The sequence below is a fragment of the Eriocheir sinensis genome, chromosome 14 (genome assembly GCF_024679095.1).
Source record: "Eriocheir sinensis breed Jianghai 21 chromosome 14, ASM2467909v1, whole genome shotgun sequence".
In the NCBI taxonomy this organism is placed as follows: domain Eukaryota; kingdom Metazoa; phylum Arthropoda; class Malacostraca; order Decapoda; family Varunidae; genus Eriocheir; species Eriocheir sinensis.
The window spans coordinates 13937753-13961884 of NC_066522.1; the positions used below are offsets into that span (position 1 = coordinate 13937753).

General features: G+C 43.4%; 1 protein-coding gene and 1 long non-coding RNA gene across 2 annotated transcripts in view; one reads left to right on the forward strand and one right to left on the reverse strand.

Moving 5' to 3' along the window:
- LOC126998520 (uncharacterized) overlaps nt 1–24132 on the reverse strand; it is a 121447-nt gene that overhangs the window by 35777 nt on the left and 61538 nt on the right. The window lies entirely within an intron of this gene.
- The window catches only part of LOC126998519 (fibroblast growth factor receptor-like 1), a 79899-nt gene that overhangs the window by 33661 nt on the left and 22106 nt on the right, over nt 1–24132 (forward strand). The window contains exons 2-3 of the mRNA XM_050860268.1: nt 19785–20074; nt 22105–22266. Of these exons, the coding sequence (XP_050716225.1) occupies nt 19785–20074; nt 22105–22266 (452 nt within the window). The remainder of the gene's footprint in view (nt 1–19784; nt 20075–22104; nt 22267–24132) is intronic.

The window sequence follows — 24132 nt, forward strand, 5'->3', positions numbered from 1 at the left end:
GTGTTTTGCCTCTCAAGGACGGGGTTCAAAGGGGCAGAAGATCCAAAAAGAAAACCAGTTATATTCTTATACAAAAATGGTTCCTAATATTTACCATACCCGGTTCTCAAAAAAACATATAAAAAATATTACTTGTCCATTATTTTCTTCCGGCAGAGAGCTAGGCCTATAGTAACCTATGGAAAAAAAAGGAATTTCTTCTTACTAAAACACAAAGGAACGATTAGACAGAGGATTAGTTTCTTTTCATCTATTTTACAGTTTCTAAAATGACAAATATAAATCAGTCAGGGAGAGGAAGAATAAATAAAAATGAGAAAAGAAAAATGGTAGTGGTGGAAATGGAAGTAGAGGAAGAGGCGGCAGTGCTGGACATAGTGGTGGTGGTGGATAGAAGCAAGAGACACATGTCCATCTTAGTCCACGCTGTCGGGTCCCAATGAGTCCTCGAGATAGAATATTTCATGGTCACCCCCGGAAAACAGACGGATGTTGTGGTGGTGGTGGCAGTACCGGTGTTGATGTTGGTGTTGGTGGTGGTGAAGTTGATATAGTTTTTTATTGTTGGTGTTGGTGATGATGACTGTGGTGTTTGCAGTGGTGTTGATGGACGTTTTATAAGTTGTGTTGATGGGGGTGGTAGAGGCGGTGGTGCAGTAAGAAGTGGTGTTGATGATGGGAGTGATGGAAGTCGTGTTAGTATTGGTGTTGATTAAGATGAAGGAAGAGGTGGTGTTGGTGATGATGACTGTGGTGTTTGTAGTGGTGTTGATGGACGTTTTAGAAGTTGTGTTGATGGGGGTGGTAGAGGCGGTGGTGCTGTAAGAAGTGGTGTTGATGATGGTAGTGATGGAGGTCGTGTTAGTATTGGTGTTGATTGTGGAGATGAAGAAAGAGGTGGTGTTAGTAGGTCTATTGATAACGATGATGATGGAAGAAGTAGTGAAGAAGGAGGATAAGGTGATGGTGGTGCAGGTAGAGGAAGGTGAAAGGGAGGAAGGAACGACAGACGACCGCACTAAGGTTCCTCGTCGGAAGTTTGGCCTCCCTTCCTCCTGCTCTATTCCCTGGCAGCGACCCCTCCCCTCCAGCCCACCGTGCCCCTCCCTGCACCGCGCCTCTCCATGCTCAAAGATTCTGGGCCAAGGGTGGCGCCGAAGCAACGAGCCTGGCAAATGTGGAAATATGGTCTGAAGAATTTTTCGTCTGAATTTCTCTTTTCTTAGATTATCCAAGTAATCTGTGCTTGTATATTTTTATAATTTTTCCATTTGTTTATCTTTATGATTCTCTAAGTCTTTTAATATGTCTGTTTTATCGTTTCTTTTGTTAGAATGTAATGTTGTTGCGTTTTGTTAATACGGTTGAAACCAAGTTATTTGATAAGAAATAATGCGGAAAAATAAAGAAAAAAATTAAAGAAAACAGCTCGTAATTGGACTGCAGGAATAAACACTTTTTTTTTGAGTGAGCACTCCATCTTACTGCTCTAACAGTCGCAGCTGATGTTGTTCTTGTTTCTTGGCGGAGATGTTGTTCATGTTAATTCTGTATTAGTTGGTTCTGCTGCTGCTACTGCTATTATTATTATGATTACGATTATTATTATTATTATTATTATTATTATTATTATTATTATTATTATTATTATTATTATCACTATTATAATATTAATTATTAGTAGTATCATTATTATTATTATATTTTTTACCATTATTATTACCACCATCCTCATCATTATTATTCTCTGTATTATCATTATAATGTTTGTTATTATTATTATTATTATTATTATTATTATTATTATTATTATTATTATTATTATTATTATTATTATTTTATGATTATTCTTATTCTAAATATTATCATTATAATTATTATTATAATAAATATTATCATTATTATCATTGTTATTATTATAATTATTATTATTACTGTTATTATTATTATAATCATTATTATCAGCATCATTATTATTATTGCTCATCCCTACCCCCAACATCATTAGAATTATCATTATTTTTGTTATCATTAATGTTATCATTACATTTGTTTTAGTATCACCACAGCTATATTAAAAAAAATCAGTAAGAAAATAATGACAACAATAATCATAAAAGTAGTAGTAGTAGTCGTAGTAATAGTAGTAGTAGTAGTAGTAGTAGTAGTAGTAGTAGTAGTAGTAGTAGTAGTAATAATGATAATAATAATAATAATAATAATAATAATAATAATAATAATAATAATAATAATAATAATAATAATAATAATAATAATAATAATAATAATAATAATAATAATAATAATAATAATAATAATAATAATAATAATAATAATAATAATAATAATAATATAAAATCATTATTATTATTTCATAATTAATATTGTTTTTTTTCAACTATTTCGGTGAGTTACAACTATGCAATTCAATGATTTCTAAAATGTAAATTTCTGGCGTTTTAAGAGTGAGGAAGAGGAAGAGGAGGATGAGGATGGGGATGAGAGGAAGAGGAGGAGGAGAAGGAAGATGAGGAGGAGATGGTAGAGGGGAAACCGAGGGTGAAGGGGAGTAGTGGCGGAGGAGGAAAAGAAATACGGTGATGTTGGAGGAGAAAGAGGAGGAAGAGTAATGGCTATGATGATAAAGTACGGAGAACTTTAAAAGAAAAAATGCGCTCTCTCTCTCTCTCTCTCTCTCTCTCTCTCTCTCTCTCTCTCTCTCTCTCTCTCTCTCTCTCTCTCTCTCTCTCTCTCTCAAATTGTCGAGGCAAACAAACAAAACAAAACTTCGCCCATTGACTCGGCGCTGCATCGCGGACGTATCCATCATAACAGATCTTGGTTAGGCATAAATGCAGGGCGAGCAACGCTTAATCTTCGGAACGTGATGAATGCGCTGAGGAGTTGGTGTTTCCCGAGTCTCGCGGCAACAATATATGGGACAAAGTTGCGAACATTTCCCTCATAAACACGCCACCCTTAAGGAGAACTGATCTCGGGCCTCGGCAATGTTCCCTCGCTCGTAAATACTTCGTAGCGAGTATGAGATATGTCAAAATAACTCTCCCGTTTTGATCTCGTACCACACCGAGAAGGGAGCGGAATAAAGTCACGTTTCTGTGCCTTTCCTTTCTTTCCAACATGTGGCTTTGTGACGAGTTCGTACCACAGAGGTCCCGCGGAGAATATAGAGAGAGTTTTCCTCCTCGCCTTCAGGCACCGGAATGAATGATTGATGGAAATATAATCTCCCCTTCGCACCGTTTACTCTGGATGAAGTCAATATTAGAATGGCCCTTATCGTAATTATTTATCCTCCAGGTATTAGAATATCATCATCATTATTGCGCTTAAAAAATCTCAAATAAAGGCAAACACAGTAGCCTCTAGGACGTAATTTTCGTAAGAACGTTTATTTTCCTTATAACTTGTTTCGAAATGCAAAAAGCGAAAATACATATCACATTAACCGGCTTCTAACTTTCCAAAGAATTCCACATCAGAAACGTGGATCACGGTTACCCCCCCCCCCCCCTTAAGGACCCATGGCGGCGGCGGGAAAGCTACACCGCCAGGCACAGGCCACATTAGCCGGCCAGACCACAGCCTCGGGCCGCCGCTGCCGCCACCACCACAAGGCCAAGGAGGGCTTCACTTCACGGCTCAGCGCAAGCCTCAGTCCGGAACGTGTCTGGGATGTGAGACCAACGCCCACTCTTTCCCCCCTCTCCATCTCTCTCTCTTACTGTCTGTGTCTGTTTGTCTGTCTCTTTCTCATTCGCCCTCTCCCAGACAGTCACTCACCTCCCTCCCCCTTCACACACGCACACAGCCACGCCCTTCGCCCCTCATCAGCTGCCCACGCCCACTGCTATCTCACGGCTGGCAAAATGTAGGGCGTCTGGTCTTTGCCACGGCTAATATTACCTGGTTTTCTTCCATTAATTTAATAACGCACTTTAGTCATCACTTACACACGCTCTCCATTTTTCTTCCGCCAAGGCAACGGGACCTCGTGTTGATGCTGGCGTTGGGAATTACTTCAGTTAATAAAGGCGGGGAGAAGAGCAGAATAACATGTGTAGAGTCTGTTTTCTTCATTAGTAAGACGAGAGAGAGAGAGAGAGAGAGAGAGAGAGAGAGAGAGAGAGAGAGAGAGAGAGAGAGAGAGAGAGAGAGAGAGAGAGAGAGAGAGAGAGAGAGACAGACAGAGAGGGGGAAGAGAGGAGAGAGAGAGAGAGAGAGAGAAGAGAGAGAGAGAGAGAGAGAGAGAGAGAGAGAGAGAGAGAGAGAGAGAGAGAGAGAGAGAGAGAGAGAGAGAGAGAGAGAGAGAGAGAGAGAGAGAGAGAGAGAGAGAGAGAGAGAGAGAGAGAGAGAGAGAGAGAGACTGAGGTAATTACATTGAAACAGTACCACGCAACATTCCTCCGTAACTAGACTTTTGCGGGAAACTCCACCACACAGCCACCGAACCAACCAACCACACGGCGCTGCATTTTTTCGTGCTCACTGAAGAGACTCAACGCACCAATGTAATTACGGCCATGTACTGCACGCTGGGACGGGACTGCCTTCTTTGTAAATTCCTTTCCTCGTGAATGTAACTTGGTTGATAGATGTTTGGTCGGTAATGTCATTCGCTTCCGCCTCCGCCTTTCACATCAACTATTTTCAAAGGCTAAAGAGGAGATCAATCGGGTCCTAATGAGTGTTTTTCTTTAGGTTTATGGCACAGAAGAATGATCAAACTGCCACCAGGGCCATGAAAGTACCTCTGGAAATACCCCAAACTCCTACGAAATCCTTGTCAAATATGTTAGTCGATTCTTAAGAAATACCTAAGTTGTCTCACCATCCGTAATTATTTTCAAGAATGTTTATTTTTTTTTATCGCTTGTGATTCGAAATGCAAAAGAAAAGAAAAATTAACATCACATTCACCGTCTTCTACAACTTTCCTAAGAATTTAACGTATCCTTCAGAAGCGCAGATCACGATAGTCCTAAAAAAAACAAAAAAACAAAAAACAAAAAAACAAATACCTTTAAAACTCTCCTCCGGATTATCATCATCTCTCTTTTGTTCGGCACCAGATTTTTTCTTCCGCTTTTGATTCGAATTTCTTAGACCGCAAAAGTAAAAAAAAAAAACCTTGCCTTGTGCCCCACCCATTCAGCCCCGCCCCGACCAGTCTCACACAACCTCAAGCTCATATAAAACCAACCCAGGACCTGCCTCACTATCCTCGACCTACAGCACCCCGCCCCGCCCCGCCCCTCCGCGACCCTTCAGGATAATCTCTGCGCTCCGATGCCATTAATGGTGATGAATGACCGGTGTATCAAAGCCGCGGAGGGGAGGCGGGGGCGTAGGGCGAGGCAGGGTCACGGGCTGAAAAGAGTGAAGGACGAGGAGTAATGAAATAAGAAAGGCAGGGCGAGGGGAGTGGATAGTGCCAAGGGAGGGAAGAAAAGGCAAGATGCTGCACAATGGAGACTCGAGGAAGGAAGGAAGGAAGGTGTGGCTCGGTGTGTGTGTGTGTGTGTGTGTGTGTGTGTGTGTGTGTGTGTGTGTGTGTGTGTGTGTGTGTGTGTGTGTGTGTGTGTGAGTGTCTGTGTGTGTGTGTGTGTGTGTGTGTGTTCATCCTTCACCTGGCACCGTTCACTGAGAAAGATAGGATTGGCACTTGACCCTCGGCATTATAACAGTGGCGTTTCAGTGGTGACAACAGCTTCCTTCTCTAGCAGTATTTCAATAGGTTTGTGTCTGTTTATTGTCTCGTTGTCTGTCTGTCTGTCTTAGTTTATAGGGCCGTATTACAAATCAAACCAGAGAAGTTTCGGGTCCCTACAAAGGTCGGTTTAGGGGCCGTAGTACAAGTCCAGTCCGAGAAGTTCCGGGTCCCTACAGAGTTCGGGATGAATAGCTCTGTTGGGACCCGAAACTTCTCGGGTTTGACTTGTAATACGACCCCTAAACCAACCTCTGTAGGGACCCGAAACTTCTCGGGTTTGGCTTGTAATACGGCCCATTATCTCTATCTATCTAAAAATATGGTTGGGTGAAACGAATGAAATTACACTAACACAAAAGCGCTAGAGCATCACGTAATATTTCACATAAGTATTACGTATTTCCATCATTTTTAAAAGTTGTGTGTCTGCGTCTTGCATTAATCAAAGTCTCTTATATTCTGTAAGGCGGCGGCCCACGAGGAGCTGTCTGGCAGCCAGGCTCTGGCTGGGCGAGGCTCTCCGGTGCCTCCTCAGCTTCCCTCTTATAAAATGCATAAGCCTTCTCTGTAATGGAGACGTAGCGAGCATCAAGGGCTTCAAGCGAGCCTTCCCGAAAATACAACTACAAGTTATTTAATGTTTTCTAAGCCTAACACATGGAAGGAACCTCTTTTGATATATCTAGCAGATCTAAGAAACGAATTTGTTCATTTGTAATATCACCAGAGAATAGAAGTCAGTATTTTGTAATCACAGTAAAAGAACAAACAGTCTGCTTCACACTGATCGCCCATTGTTCCCGCCAAGCCAGGAATTTTGAATTAACAGAACAAAAGAGACCCGAGAGGAACAATGGGCAAGGTGAATCCGTTGCCCTCGGCGGCTGAAGCACAGGCAGTGACGCAACGCCCGCCCAAAAGTTCATTCTCCTGCAGCGGCGAACACTCCGGGCGCCCGGGGGATGCAAACACGAAGCATTTAGGCAACGGGCGTGCAAGATGGAAACTTCTTTTTCATATATAAGAAAGCGGATTTAAAAAAAAAACTAAAAGGAACAGTACATTACTAAGCAAAATTACACACACACACACACACACACACACACACACACACACACACACACACACACACACACACACACACACACACACAAACAAACGAACACACACACATAGTGGGTAGATAATTAATTTGGAGTCCAATCCAGCCGCTCTTCAGGCTGCAACGCAGGGCCCATGCAGTGCGGGGCGGCGGGCGGCGGCGCCGCCGCCAGACATCCAGCAGCTGCCGGGGCCGCTGTGACCCACGCGAGGGTGTCGTGCGGGGGAGGAATGCATCACGCAACTCCCAAGGGAACAAGACAAGTAAATGGAAGAATAAAATTACGATCTGTTTCCGCAGAGTGTCAGGAAAAGTCTATGAAGGCCGAAACGTTGACGATGTAATGCTTTCTTCCTTGCTACTCTATCTATCCAGTATATATGTACCTATTCATGGATGGATGTATGCATGTATATATGAATGTAATTATGTATGTGTGTGTGTGTGTGTGTGTGTGTGTGTGTGTGTGTGTGTGTGTGTGTGTGTGTGTGTGTGTGTGTGTGTGTGTATATATATATATATATATATATATATATATATATATATATATATATATATATATATATATATATATATATAGAGAGAGAGAGAGAGAGAGAGTCATATACACACATTTTTTGTTAGTAGGAAAAATATCAGAAAAATATCAATGTTTGCATGAAAAAAGTTAGGAAATGAAAAAAAACAAGACCCAACTTCTCTTTAGAGTTACAAATTGCAGTTTCAACTCGTACCATCCATAAATCTGCCTGTTTGTCTCTCTGTATATCTCTCTCTATCTCTTTTTTCTCTCACCCTTTATCTTTTTCAATTGCTTTTACAGTTGTCATTTATTATGATGTCAGCGATAAATCTTTGGAAAAACAACCGCGTTGCATGTTGTTTAAAGCCATGATGGATGAAAAGTTTGTGTGTGTAAAAGCAACACTAGAACCTACATTATTTATAGGAAAAACGCACTATAATGGTGCTCCAATTACTTGAAACTAAATACACCATTTCTACCACTGCCGCAACGCTTATACAATCGTGGGGTGGCCCGTCCGTCGCCTGCACGCAACAGTCCCGGTCGATGGGGAATTCATGGACCAATAACTAATTTTGCATCGGCTTGGTTCGCAGCATCCTTGTCGCCTGATTCAATTACAAAGTCGGACCGTTTTCTGTGCAATGAAAGTGTACGAAAAACTTGCAAAAAAATAACCTTCAGAATGTATTAAAACTATTTTGCAAGTTTTCATGCCAACTTAATTAAGCGTTTAGTATTTAAACGAAAAAAAAAGGAATATTCCCATTAAATTTTTTACGTGTTGGATGTCTAAGATGCTACACAGATCTTTCGCAGTGTTTTATATTCATTTGAATCTCACGCAGCAGAACTACACACCTATGCCTGCAACTAGTGTCTTTCTTCTGTAAGACGTAGACGACCAAGAAGACTTTTTCGATGCTGCGTCCAAAACTTCGATAATCCTGAGGCACAACGGGAAACACCTCGTCGGTGCACATGTACCTTGTCGTGGGCGGGCGAGAGGTGTCTGTCAGTCAAGGGATGCGAACAGAAAATATGAAACCTTTGTTTTTACCCCCTTCCCAGGTTCATTCACGTTCATCCTTTCCTCTGTCGTGGAGTGTGTGCTCATCATTACATTTTCAGTTTACAAACAGAGAGCCAAAACACGGCAACCTCTCACCTCAACTATATAGAACGCGCGAGTCTCGAGGTCTTCACCGTGCATCCCTCGATAAGGTGTGCCTCTCTGGGTCCCTTCTGACACTTTACATACCTGGCTATCACGTCGCGTGCTGAGCCCGACACTAAAGGCCACACTCTGCTGATGGCGCCTGTGTAATACTGGTCCTCATAACGTTACCTTGTTACCGGACACATCACGGATTGTAGGTTTATAATGCTCCAACCTCCTCGTAACAGCTGCAAGTGACTGGCGGCACCTTCAGTCTTTTCAAGCACGCGTTGTGTTCAAGTAAAACGTAAATTTCTTTGCCCGTTATCATTGCCGTCTCAAGCCGCGGAGGCCTTGCACACAACGCCTGGCGCAAGGGTGAAAAGAGCAAAAAAGAGAGGTGTTGAGTTACGATCTCGCACGTGTTTTTTAAGTGCAACTGGAACACAAGCAAACACTATTAAAAATAGTACATAATATTATACTGGCCGAGTCGTACTGAATTACAGCTTCATTTAGTTTTGTCAAAGCAACTGTCTCTTATTGGGAGGATGATAAAACAGAAAAATATTCATATTAAAAGTCTTAGGTTTGTTTCAGCCACATTTGATTTATGCTTCAGCCAAACAGTTTTTAAATAAAAGAAACTTCAAGTCACAGTGCAGCGGCCTGCCTTCACCAGGTCCTGCACTGCAGCAGCGCCGCAAAGCCGCGCTGACTGGCCGCGGAGGGAATGATATATAACCCAATTGTTGCACCGAAGCACGTGGGGATCCGGACCAGACTCGCAGCGGTGGCCGAGAGGCGGCGACGGAGTACGAGTATTTGCTTCCTCCTCGGGCAGGATGTAGCAGAAAAATTGCCATCAGCTTCGCCGCTTTACTGACTTACTTCTCGCTGCCATGCGTCACGCTCTCGTACTTCAGGCCTTGCAGAAAGTGGTACTTGAGTAGGCAAGTGTGGTGTGGTGTGGTTTTCGAAATTCAATTTCATGAGGAAGCTCTTCAAACACTACTTAGTTTTATAGCACCATTACCTACTAACACTAATTGATTTTCAAACAGTCTTTCCTCGGTGTAAGGAATGTTTTAGCCACAAATATTAGTGGAGCGCGGGTAATAGACGAGTTTCACTATCACTTCACTTCTGTGATTTACTGGGACTGCTTTACATGGAGGAATAATGTGCTCTAAAAATATAATTTCATAATGAAGAGTCATATTCTCTCTCTCTCTCTCTCTCTCTCTCTCTCTCTCTCTCTCTCTCTCTCTCTCTCTCTCTCTCTCTCTCTCTCTGTATATCTTTCCTGGACCAAGCATTTATAATCTTTAATTGTTTTTTATTTATTTTTCTTCTTGAACTGTACATATAACTGAACACCTCTTACGGAGGTGAGGGAGGGCTGAACATAATTTGTTAGCGTTTTAGATCATGTTGGCCAACCATCTGGACATTCCTCTCGCTCGGGGATATTGAAAACCAACTATTTTACTAAACTTATCAGATTGGTCCCATTTCGTTCCCAGCTCTTTGAGGTCATCGAGCTCAAAATATTAATAATAGGGTCATAGAGGTGAATAAAAATGTTTCCTAACTTTCAAAAGAAAACAAGTGCGAATATAAATTTACAATTCCGAGAATATGAAAGCTTTATTCAGTGATATGGACACCTGGCTACTCTTAATGAACACAAACGGCTCGGACAAAGTTTTTACAAAAGTGTTGCGGGCCGTAATCATTACCATTAATTGGGGCGTAGCGTGCGCGGTGCAGCTGGCCACGCGGCATATTAACGAGGCCTTGCAGCGAGGCCCACGTTGGCAGGCGTCCTTTTCCCATCGCCCTTGGCAGTGTCGAGCAATCTATCACACACGGGATGGGACAACACTATCTGATGAATTACAAGGTTTGCTACACCCCTGGTCGGTCACAAACACTTTCATTTCAACATTGTAATGTTTTATTAGCTTTGCTTCATGAGTATCAATTACAACATTTTTTTTTACACCAATAAGTGGTTTATTAGTAAAAACGGCTAATTGCTTATCAGTTAACTATCCCTCAGTGGACACCGATATGGTGCGTGAGGCTTTTGGGCACGAACCCAACGACACATTTATCCAGTAAGCACTCATTAAACATCAAAGGATGGCTATCAAAACAAAATCTACCGAGAAGTTCATCAGGCGTGACGCTGGGCACGCGAAGGGTGCCTGTGATAGGAGGGGCAGCTGGTGCGGCAAATACGGAGGGCGGAGGAGGAGGAAGAGCTGGAGGAGGAGGAAGTGGAGCAGGAGGAGGAAGAGGTGCGGGAATACACGTACACTGATAATTTAGTTACACATTCTGTTGCAAGCCACTAAGCCAGACAGTGATGGTGATGTTGCGGGGCCACCAATGCGACGTGCATGGCGGGGTGCACGCCTTGTGGGATGAATATGTGTAACAAAACAACGATTATCCGGGAACGGCTGACGATATGCCATTACAACGGATCAAAGGCTGGAGCAAGAGGCGCGGAAGGGAGCGGGTGTGTAGATTTACAAAGCTCTCAGGGTATGCATTGGTCCGTGATATGTCGGCCTGAGGAACAAATGATGAAGGTTGAGACGGGGGAGATTGAGTGAAAGGTTGTTGGGCGTCACCCACATCTATTCATCCGCCGCCCCACCCACGCCCCCTGTTCCATCACGCATATCTCCGGCGTGGACGTACGTATTTAAAAAGAAATCCTTTGTATTATACTCAAACTTGGTAGCAGTTTTGCTTCCATTATTATTATTATCATCATTATAATTCTTCTTCTTTTTGTTCTGGTTCTTGTTCTTGTTCTTGTTCTTGTTATTCTTCTTCTTATTATTATTAGTAGTAATATCATTATTATTATTATTACTATTATTTTTAATATCATCACTATCATGCTTTTTTTTTTTTTTACGTCGCTGCCTGTTGCGCCGGTAGGCATCTTCCTGGTGGGGCCTGATGGTCGGCCCAAGGCTTCTTCCAGGTGGGGCCTGATGGTCGGCCCAGCCCGTTCTGGCGCAGGCGAGTGTTTATAGTGGCGCCATCTTGCATTGGCTCATGCTGCCCCCCGGAACTCGTTCTTGATTCGCTTGGACGGCTTCCTCTAGAGTCCGGGTTGATGGGTGGTCTTCAGGACAGCATGTGGGTAGTTTTAAGCCACTCGGCGGTGACTGAAAAATCCGAGTGGTAGCGTGGGGATTCGAACCCGCGTCGTCCATCACGCGGTGAATATGGGCCCAGTACGCTACCAGTTCGGCCACCGCCTCATTATTATTATTATCATCGTTGTGCTACTATCATTACAATCATTATCTTCTTCTTCTTCTTCTTCTTCTTCTTCTTCTACTTCTTCTTCTTCTTCTTCTTCTTCTTCTTTTTCTTCTTCTGCTTTCTCTTCTTCTTCATCTTCTTGTTATTTTTATTTTTATTGCTGTTATTTGTTATTGTTGTAGTTACCATTTTCTTCATTTCTCATGCCAGTCATTTTCCTTCCTGCATTTCCTTGATTGGCCAATACAGGTGTCGATTCCGATTTACACCAGCGAACAGCCAGCCAATCAGGGCTTGGCTGCGTGCAATTGCTCCTCCAATGGTGACACCTAACAGGCTGCTGGACGACGCCGCGAGCCTCGGGAGACAAGACCACACTCCCTCCTACCGCTGACCAAGCTCTCTGGGAAATATCTATGAGAGGTCTTGCTAATAGCGAATCAATGATGGCCGCTGCTTTATAGGATCGAAACTGACTTCTAGATACAAAATTCTGAGGTGTGATCAGTCGTAAGATAACTTTAGCTGACCACATCCATGTCTTTCACGGTTACCTTAAGGCCCTCAAGTAGAGTCAATGACTTAATTTCCATGTAATCCAGGCTAAGTCAGCTTCTAAAGTCTTGTGTGCCACGTCATATTTGTTTTTAATACTGGTCAACTAATCTATCACATAATGCAGTGAACTAATTATTATCCATATTATTTTACGTAGTATTGAAAACGTGCATTTATTCATTGTTTCTTCGTGTTTTCTTTTTGGATGGGAGAAACAATGTAACAAACGCACTGAGAAAGACAAACCAACACACACACACACACACACACACACACACGCACACACACACACACACACACACACACACACACACACACACACACACCCCTCCCCTCCACCCCCCACAATGAAACACATAGCCAAGCACAGCGGTCATCCTCAGGACGCAGCAGGAGCCGCACACTAATATAAATGAACACATAGGCCGCGCCTCGTGCCTGCTACCTGTCGAGTCTGTTCCAGGTCCAGAGTAAGTTAATTCGGAGTTGCTTCCTGCTGCTGTTTCTGCCGTCGAGCCACCAAGGTTGCTTCACTCCTTATGTTTACAATAATCTTAACATAAAACAGATGGAGCAAAGGTGAACCTTGAAGGGCATGCAAAAAGTATGCGCATCACCCGATTCTACCGAGCTAAAGCGTATGCTGTGTTGCAGTATGTGAACACTTCTACGCTGCACTCTTTATGTTTACAATAATAACATAGAACAGATGGAGCAACGGTGAATCTTAAAAGGCATGTAAAACGTATGAGCATCACTAAATTCTCCTTAGCTAGACCGTACGGTGTTTAGTAGTACGTGAACGCTTCTACGCCTCACTGTTCACGTGAATCTCTAACGAAGAATCAACAAAATGTCCACACTATTACCGGTCCCGCTTACGAAAATCAACTTGGATGAACGAAAATGAATGCCTAACGAAGAATCAGCAAATCTCTACATCTCCATTCCTAGTAACGAAAATCAAACTGGATGAGCGAAAAATAACACCAGTATTATAACATCAGCTAGAGTGTAATAAAACTAAGAGACCAATTAGGTAATGGAGGGTTATGGACGTGCATACAGAGCGGAGAGTTAGTGTTAGAGGAGCTTGACGGGCGTGTGTGTGTGTGTGTGTGTGTGTGTGTGTGTGTGTGTGTGCGCGCCGTGATGCAGCCTCATATATAGTGCCCTTAATTAATGATACGAAATTCTGAGGTTATCTTTTATTCAGTCGTATTAGGACTTTAGACAACTTTACCGGTAATACCCAAAATTGATATCTCTTCTGGCCTCTCGTTTTTTCTTTATTTCGGAGCAGCGTCAAGTTGGGCTCTTTTCTATTTTTTTTCCTCGAGCTGCATTGTTAAAAAAAAGCCCAAGTCCAGGTCTTTTACGGGTGACTTTTGGCCTCACGTAGAGTCCCTGAGACCATTCACATGTATTCCAAGCTACGTTAACGCTATAAGGCTCATGCTGTGCCCTTCCATGCCACACACTGGGATAATCAAATCGATCAGTTCAGCCAATGTTTTTAACGACACAAACGTGATACTAACGTGTCTGTCTGAACAGCTCCGTGCAAGATACTGAAATTCGTGTCGCCTTTGCAGCAGAACTATGAAAAATGTGCATAAAATAATAATGATAATCGTTCAGTCAAAGCACATTAGAATACAAAGATGATACAAAGGTGTCTGTCTGAACAACTCAGTGTAAAGTGAAGAAATCCGCATCGTTTTTGCAGCAGAACGATGAAAACTGTGCCTAAAATAATATGGATAATCGTTTTTTTTTTTACAGTAAAAGAGAAGGCAGCTCAAGGACAAAAAGAAAATGAGGAAAAAAAAAGCCCGCTAATCGCTGCTCCTAAAAGTTCAGCAATGCCTATCAGAATACAAACGTGAAGCTAACGAGTCTGTCTGAGGAACGCCATGCAAATTTATGAAATCTGGAGCCTGGAGCCGCAAAACGATGATGAAAAATGCACATAAAATAACCCCCGGTCGTGCTGGCGCGGATAACGTTCCCCAAAGTACCGCGAGAATAATTTATGCAACACCCGACCGCCGCCGAAAATTGAAATATGTAAGTTTCCAATGTTCATCGCTAATTGGGTTTGACTTCATGTAGGATTATTTTGTCCCCTTCCATTACGGTGATCGGAAGCCTCTCTCCCTCCCCTGGTCCCCGTAACAGCCTCCCCCTCCTCCCCCCCCAGCGTGTCAGGAAGGGTGAACTTGTCTACTAGGGAGAAGGAAGAGCGGCGGCGGCAAAGGCGACTTTATAATTATACGTCACTGCCAAGACGCCAATTTATAGTTAAAGTTGCTAATGTTGAGGAGGCGCCGCGTTGCCATGACTACTTTATTGGCGGAAGGAAGGTGGGTCTAAGCACGCACGCACGCACACACACTCACTCACGCACGAGGCCCAAATCAGCCATCCTCACACCCACCCACACCAACAGTCATCTATCCATACCCACGTCCACACCATAGCTATTCCCTTTTGCCTTCCCCCTCAATGCAAATTTAATTAACAGAACACCATTAAGTTGAAAAGTGAGCCCGCCCCCTCCGTAATCAACCCTACATATCTTTTTGAACATATATGACAATTAACCTCCTTTTCAGCAGGCACATCGCCATGTTTCCTATAGGAGCAGTTACATGTTTAATGATGATGGTGATGATGATAGTGTGGAAAAGAAAAACAATAATGACTGTTAGAGATGGTAATATGAACATTATTTACTAAACGATAAATACACCCCTCCTCCTCCTCCTACTACTACTACTATTAACACTACTACTACTACTACAACTACTACTCTTACTACTACAATAATAATAAGAGTAATAATAATAATAATAATAATAATAATAATAATAATAATAATAATAATAATAATAATAATAATAATAATAATAATAATAGCAGGCTTTTTTTAGCGGACTTTTTTGTTTTCTTTTTGTATTTGTCCTTGAACTGTTTCCTCTACTGAAAAAAAAAAAGATTAAAATAATATAAAATCCATTATAAGTGACAAAAGGCTGCTCAACTAGACATCATCCCTCGTGAAATAAAAGCATTAACAGAAATAAAGTGAATTCCCACGAGAAACCAACGACAAGGGAGGGCGGGATCGCAGGCACCCGGCGGGGATATAATTTGTAGTAAATCATCAGTATTTTAAAACCGGCACCTCAGCCCCGCTATTATTTTGTCCCTTCCTTCAGGCACGAACCGTCTCCTTTCTGCTTAAAAATGACGATCAGATAATACTGGCAATGCTTCCTAATTAAATACATAAATTAGGCAGCTCCTTTTTTCTCTTGTTATGTCTTTGATAATTACATGCGAACAAGTTTTTTTCTTCTTGTCCACACATTCAAGGTTGCTGATGCTTGGGGTCAACTTAAGGTCTGGCGCTGCAAGGATGAAACTGACGACCTTATTAATATGTGCGGCGTAATAACTTGCTCCATTTATTCTCGCTAGTTGCGAACTGTTTTAATTTCCTCTCTAAGTGGCGGAACGCATCGCACGCTCAATTGTTATTATGTGTTCGGGGACTTCGCTTTATTCCTTATAGATGGCATAACAACATCACCGCCACACACCCAATTCAACACATAAATTAGGCAACTATTTTTTTGGATGTGTTTAACAATTATATATGAACAAGTTTTTCTTTTTCTCCGCACATTCAAGGTTGCCGATGTCTGGTAAACTGAATGCCAGCCGCTGCATGGACTCAACCAACGACCGTATTAATAACTCCGGCGAAATAACTTGCTCCGTTTTTATTCCTCTTATTTTCCTCTCTAACTGACTGAACGCATCACACGCTCCATTGCAATATGTGTTCGCGCCCTATATTTCCTTTAGGTGGCACAACAAACATCACCCACACACACTCTGTTATCCCATGCAAATCAACGTACTGCTAATGACAATGAGTTCCGCGTGTATGGCAATATTGGAGCTGCTAATGGCCACAATGACATAATTACCTGACCTGCTGGCGATAATTAGTGTGAAGTGTTTTCTGCTTAATTACAGAGCGCGTGTGACTTGCATGACCCTGAGCGCTGTCGGCTTTCTGCAAGGCCTATTTTAGCTGATAACGGCGGTGGCGTAAAAATGATAAAACGATATTATTTACATTATCATCATTATCAGTATTAGTCGTAGAATCATTATTAGTAAGAGTAGTAATAGGAACAAAGGGGAGTATCAAAACACATCATCCGACATTGACCTCTCTTCTGGCTATTTTTTTCTTTTAGTGGATCAGCGCCTAGCAAGCTCTTTATCTATTTTATTTTTGCCCTTGAGAGCCTCACTTGCTGTAAAAGAAGTAACAGCAGCATAATTATCACCCTTACTTTTATTATTATCACTATTATTATTGTCATCATTACCACTATTTTATCATATATAGAATTTTTAAAAGTATTACTATCATTAAACGCGTTGTTAGTTTTTTTTATCATTATTATCATCACTATCGTTCACTTTAACCTCTCTGAAACTCCGCCCGAGCCCATTCCTTCCCATATTTGCCTCTCCAGTGATTAAACTTAACTGTCGCTGGGTAACTGGTCCGCGTAATAAATCCAACTTTAAATGGCTGGTGTGCGGCGCCGCTCGGGACACCCATCACCCCAGACACCGCTGCGCCATGTACGAGTCCGCCCTTCTAAAACACTACCGTTCGTTTAGAAGAGATGACGGTGCCGACGTAGCCATAGACACACAACACTGGCATACACAGGACGCTAAATACACGCATCTGGTAATTTGGTCCCTCGGCTGCCTTCCAAATATACCCATTGCTGATGATGATTGTTTAACGATCGCTGACCAGGTCCCGGGAGGTTAGTTAGTCGTGGGTGCCTTCAATAATGGGGAGGTGCGAGCTTTAGTACTTGAGACGAAAAGATTGTCAATATCCTTACTCAAACAAAGCTCTGTCTTCTGAACGATGGTAGTGCGATTTGTGTAGGTGATATGAAGAGTACCACGACTGTCACTGGTCTCCTATTAGCCATAGAAAGTATCCTCCCTGGAGTTACTTAGAAAGTCATCGCCGACTCCTACGGAAGTGGGTATTTGCCACTCCATACATCCCATACGTATGCGACATCGTCTCGTCACCACCCCCACCACCACCACCTTCACCAAACTTTTAACTTCGAGAGTAGATTGGCCTCCCATCCATCGTCACCGTGAATATATCTGGTGAGGGTATTGACAGAAAGGTCGGTAACGAGACGCACTCCATTTTCCACACCACCGAGGTTCGTATTCCGAAGACTTCTACGACTCACACATCCAACGCGGGGGACAAAAAGACAGCCGCAGCGGTACGTATGGTCGCGGCGTCCACTAACCTAGAGTGTAGCATTGCCTCTTTGGCTTACACGGCCCCGAAGACCCAAAGGCAGCCAGAGTTAATCGAGGCCACGACAATGGATAGGGGCTGGAGGGTGAGCAGGGATAAGAAATGAGGAGCTGGGAGAGGAGGAGGAGGAGGAGGAGGAGGAGAAGCGAAATAAATTGATAATCATGAAGCATAAACATTCATAAGAAGTGGATGCCTTGAAATGCGACATGACGCTTCAGGAAGGCTTGCGGCGCGGAGATGATCGGTTCTTTAATCTTTGTATCTATAATTCGTAATGATATCCATTTAATATATATTTACTTTCGACGTCGGGCTGAGGACAGAACCTTGGGGACGGCACTGGAAATAACCGGCAATTTCAATGCTGCGCCATTTGCCGCGAAGTATTGCTTTCCGCATTACAGCACGCGAGGAGTCCACAGCCGGGCTGGTGATGCAGCTCCCCCACACTGGACATTACTTCGTGTGGGTTTTTGGCAGTATTTTTTTGAAAGCATGAAAATACATCAATACGAATTTGAAAAAAAATATGCCATTGTACAATTTCAACCTTGTAGTTGATATAAAAAGGAACAACCAACAAACAAAATCTCTGTACCTTTGTTCTGTCAAATGATTTTCTCCGTTGACTGCAGAGCTGTATAACACTTCTTATTTGCCTTTCACGGTTAATATTGTGCAGAGACAGCGTGTCGTATGTTAATTTTTTTTTTGACGGTTTCATACAAATTATAAGGAAGGGAAACAAATTGTCCTTACAGCCCTCCCACGAGACAAGACCTTAATCCAAAGCCTCTCTACTCTACGGTAAATGTCTGGTGAAGTAACAATAACGATTTTTGTAACAGGATCTTATTGTACTCTTGTCCGAGGATTAATCAATAAGAGGGTGCACGCATACTAACCTTAATGTTGCTATCGGCCACACCACGCCATGAGTCAAAATCAAGATTATTAGATTCGATTAGATTTGTAAGATTAGAACAAAAGCACTGAAGATAAAAAAAAGAACTGTGCCCGCGGAGAGCACACTTGAACGCTGGGCGACAACTAGTATTTAAGAGAAGGCAGTCGTTATGTTGTCTGGCCGAGCCTCAGCGTTGCCTTTTTCTCCTTGACCTCTGAAGCAGCGCACTATATGGACAATGAGCACGGACTGACCTACACAACTACAATTACTATTATCCGTAAGTCTCCCTGCGTAGCCATTTTTCATAACCAAACAGTAGGAATAGCAAACAACTCACTCACTGATCTCTTGCCGAAACCACTGATCTCCTCACAATTTATTGTTTCTCGACGCTCGGCCAGCCGCCCAGCCTGCCAGAAGCTGTAATACACGCCCCTGATGAATGTTGTGGGAGGGGAAGTTTAACGATGTCGTAAAATATTGAAATATTAAAAATAATGAGTAACGCCTTTCATTTTTAGACCCCGTGGCTGCTTCCTGCTACCGCGGTTATTACAGCCATTATTCTCTTATTAATTGCAGTTAATGCCTATGCATTATCGTGTTCACAAAATATGCGCTGGATGCACACACACACACACACACACACACACACACACACACACACAAGCAAGTATTGACAATGGAATGTGTCCAGAGGGTATATTATAATCATATGACAATACATGTAAAAATCCTACTTAATATGAATTCAGGAAAATACAGTCCCAAAGGCATATCCAACTACAAAGAGAATTACCCTTACTCAACCTGCAGACGGTTCAAAGCAACGAAGCCGATATGAAATCCCTCGGCCCTCCCCGAGAAGCGCTGCCTTCACTTACACGGCCACAGCTGCCGGTCTGTTACAGGATGATGTAGTGTGAAAATATACTGCGAGATAACGTGCCGTTTCTGACCTAAAGTTATACCTACATTTTAATTTCATACGTAAAGTAAATAAGGCACAAGTTATGATACATAGGCTAATATGATATGACGATATTAACTGTCGCCTTCCCATGGATATCCTGCTTTACCGGGCTCTTTTTTTCTTCTTTCAGAGCCGATCAAGGCAACCGAGGAGCCTCATTGGGTGACGACGTCGCCTTTCCCGGCGCCTCTGTCAACGACACCTGCCCAGAACCTTTCTACCCCGACCATCACCACCACCACCACCACCACCACTACCACCACCACCACCACCACCACAGCCTTCACGCCGCTGGTCGAGGAGGTTGCAGCCCCGGTGTTCGGCGCCACCGCCAAGAACAACAGTATGGTCAACATCACGGCGCAGCTGGGCTCGTCCGTGTTCCTGCCGTGCGTCACCCACCACTCCATGGAGCGCCAGGTGAGGCAGTGAGGCGGGCGGGCGGGACTCCTGCCACCCTCATGACAGACTGCTCCCTTTCTCTCCTTTCTTAAGCTTCTCCTTTGCAGTCTTCATCGCCTTTATCCCCTCCAGGGTCGGCCGCTCTAATATATTGTCTGACGTGAAGTCTATTCTCCGTCTCCTCACAATGTTCTGCGTCAGTGGCCTTGAGTCCCTTTACAGGCGATCCTTTCGTCTCGTCCTCTTTCATATTTTCCATTTTTCTGCCATCGAGATATTGGGTGTAAGCACAGTGCTAGGTCACTAATACATGCCCACTCTTCATTTTGTTTTTAGATAATGTCTTGACTTTCCAAATAACACAAAGGAGGAATAGTTACGAAACATTTTACTTCATCAAACGTGCAAACACGATGCGCCAAGCATCTGGCGATGATCGTCTGGTTATTCAATGCATAAAATATTCCACTACAACACTCTATCAGCATCCATCATCATTATTGAACACCATCAGCGCCGGGGCAATTCCACCTTCGTTCGCCTAATATGGCAAGAGGGAACAATGTTTCTCCACCAACGCCTCCACAGAGCCACATATAAAGGCGCACCAAGCACCTGCCGTTAATAGGCTTCAGGGAAAAGACTTACAAGAGGAGGAAAAGATATCAAAAGACACACACACACACACACACACACACACACACACACACACACACACACACACACACAGAGGGCTGGAGAGGTATGAGGCGCATGAGACTCACTTCAAACTTTCTATGATTTGAAGGAGGAAAGAAAAAACTCGGTGAGAAAAGTGGGAGAAAGAGTTGAAGGACGCGCGACAGAGGGTCGTGAGAGAAGATAGGAGAGGAAATGATTAGCAGATTAAAGTGAGGGAATAAATCCTGCGAAATGATAACGTGGAGACAGGGGAGAGCATCGCGGCGGCAGTGCAGTGAGTTGGCAGGTGTGAGCTATGTGCCCCAAACGACCCAGCCTCGGAAACCCTAATCACCAAACAAACTAAGGAGGACGCCTGGCCGCGCCGCGCCGCTGGATCGAGTGGCGGCGCCCCGCTGGCCTGCCTCCGCTCCCTCCTCCCGCCGGGCCACTCACAGAAACTATTCTCAAGGTAGAGGAAGAGAAAGAAAGAAAAATCTTATAGCAAAACTCTGGCTTGGCTGTTTTTCTATTTTATTTTTGGTGTAAACTGAAATATATCACTGAAAAAGTGCATTAATGTTTGAACTTATGCAGACAGGTAGACAGGCAGGCAAGCAAGAAGGAAGGGAGGCAGATATGCAGACAGACATAGACAGATAAAGAGTATATACAAGCCCACACACACACACACACACACACACACACAAAATAAATATATATATATATATATATATATATATATATATATATATATATATATATATATATATATATATATATATATATATATACATATATATATATATATATATATATATATATATATATATATATATATATATATATATATATATATATATATATATATATATATATATATATATATTTATTTATTACATAAGAAGTGGTGAGCGAAATGAAAGTTATGCCGGATAGCACTTGGAGTGGTAAAGTTTTGAAACGATCTTTTGATGAGTTCCCGGCACGTTCTTTCCTCCTCCGCCCTGCTCTTCTTTGTCCTCCTCGCCCTCCTTTTTCCGTCTCTCTTTCACCTCCATTACCTGCTGGGGAGTGGTTCATGAGAAGTCTTTTCCGTATACGTGGAAAATGAGTTTCTTGTTAGATCGCTGCTTCATAAAGAATAACGGCTACATTACGAACACGAACACTGTCAGGAGGACGAGGAGACGGGGGCGGTGTCTGTGGCGGCGGAGGTGACGGGCACGGCAGCGGCTAAAGTGAACGAGGCGGCGGCGGTAATATTACACACACACCAAAACAAAAGACCAGCCCCGCCACGTCAAGCACAAACCATCACAAGCACACGAACAGCAAACAAGAGGAATAACACTGGTGCCAACGCCTCCTATTCCTTGTCTTCTCAGGTGTCGTGGGTGAGGCGGCGGGACTGGCACATCCTCACCTCGGGCCTGCTGACCTACACCAAGGAGGGCAGGTTCACGATGCACCACAACGAGGGCAGCACCAAGTGGACCCTCGCCATCAAGTACCTCAAGGTGGACGATCAGGGCGTCTACGAGTGTCAGGTGAGTGCGGGAGAAGGAGTTAGAGAATAGACGAGTGCCTGAGAGTATGACCTAAATGGAGGAAGTAGACGGTGAAGGGCTGGGAGGAGAGTTACATCATGAGGGAAGGAAAAAATGTGAAAGACAGGAAATGAGGAGGGAGAGGAAGAGCGTGTTGGAGTACCGTCTGAGTGCACGAAGAAAAGTGTGAGTTCCGGGAGAGACAGGAGAAGGTTAGGGGTCAGAAATAAGTGGTAAAAAAGAAGGGAGAGAAGACGGCAAGAAGAGGAAATATGGAGGGAAAGGGAAGGCACCTTGGAGTGTCAGGTGAGTTTAAAAATGAGTGCTTGAATACCAAATAAAACAAACCATTATGGGTGAGATATAAGGAGTAAGAAAGAAGGGAGGGAAAACGGGGAAGAGAGGAAATGAGATGCGAAAGGGAAGTCGTCTTGGAGTATAAGCTAAATTTAAAGACAGGTGTGTGAGTACCAAAGAAGACAGGAGAATATCAAGGATGGAAAACAAGGAGGAGAGGAGACGAAAAGGAGAGGAAATGAGAAGCGAAAGGGAAGTCGTCTTGGAGTATCAGCTAAATTTAAAGACAGGTGTGTGAGTACCAAAGAAGACAGGAGAATATCAAGGGTGGGAAACAAAGATTAAAGAAGAAGGGAGAGGAGACGGGAAGGAGAGAAAATGAGAAGCGAAGGGCGAGGCTCTTGGAGTGTACGGTTACTGCGGTAGGATGTGGCTGTGCAAGTAGCTAATTGGTTCCCTCAGAGTATTATATAAAAAAAGGTAAGGAGGTGAGGAGGTGCTGAGAATAGTAAAGTACGTCTCAAGAGGGCAGGAAAGAGATGGATGACAGAAAACGAGGAGTGAGTGAGTGGGTGAAGGAGTGGGTGAGTGTGAGTAACTAAGCGAGTACCCCCCCAAAAAAATATTACGTACATACTGACCTAGGAAGAAAGAAAGACAATGAATGGATGGGGACAGCGAGGGAAGGAAGTAAAATGGGAGCAGACAGAATGGATGAACGGGAACTGGAGCAAAGGGACATAGGAAAGAATGGCCGGCTGAAGGAGGAGGAAGAGGAGGATGAGGAGGAGGTGGAGGAGGAGGAGGAGGAGGTGGAGGAGAAGGAAAGAGGAAAATAGTTGTGGTAGAGACGGAGGCAAGGATTAAGGAGTTGGCTAAGGAGGAGGAGGAGGAGGAGGAGGAGGAGGAGGAGGAGGAGGAGGGTAGAATGAAGATTAAGACGGAGATAATGAATGATGACTAGGAGAGAGAGAGAGAGAGAGAGAGAGAGAGAGAGAGAGAGAGAGAGAGAGAGAGAGAGAGAGAGAGAGAGAGAGAGAGAGAGAGAGAGAGAGAGAGAGAGAGAGAGAGAGAGAGAGAGAGAGAGAAAGGAAACAGAACGAGAGAGAGAAATAGAGAGAACTTGCGAGCGAGCGAGCCAGGGAGAGAGAAACGACCTCCCAGAAAGACGCAGTGGAGGAAGAACTGAAGAGAGCTTGGGAGGGAAGGGAAGAGCAATGGAGGAAAGGAGAAGAGAAATAGCAAGAGGGGGGGGGGGGGGAAGGGAAGCGGAGAGGAGAAGAATGGGTTAATCGCAGCCTCGCCAGTTATCCGGATGAGAATCTTGCTAGAGACGCATATTTTGATTTCCGTCTCATTAAAGCTCCTTCCTCGGGCTAGAGATAAAGGTGTGTAGGAGCCTCGACTGCGGAACTGCAAAATATACGCCTGCAAATTTAATGTGTGCAAAATATATGTGTAGAAAAGTCAGTCTCTCTCTCTCTCTCTCTCTCTCTCTCTCTCTCTCTCTCTCTCTCTCGCACACACACACACACACAGCTCCTATACCTGTTTATCTATCTCTTTGTC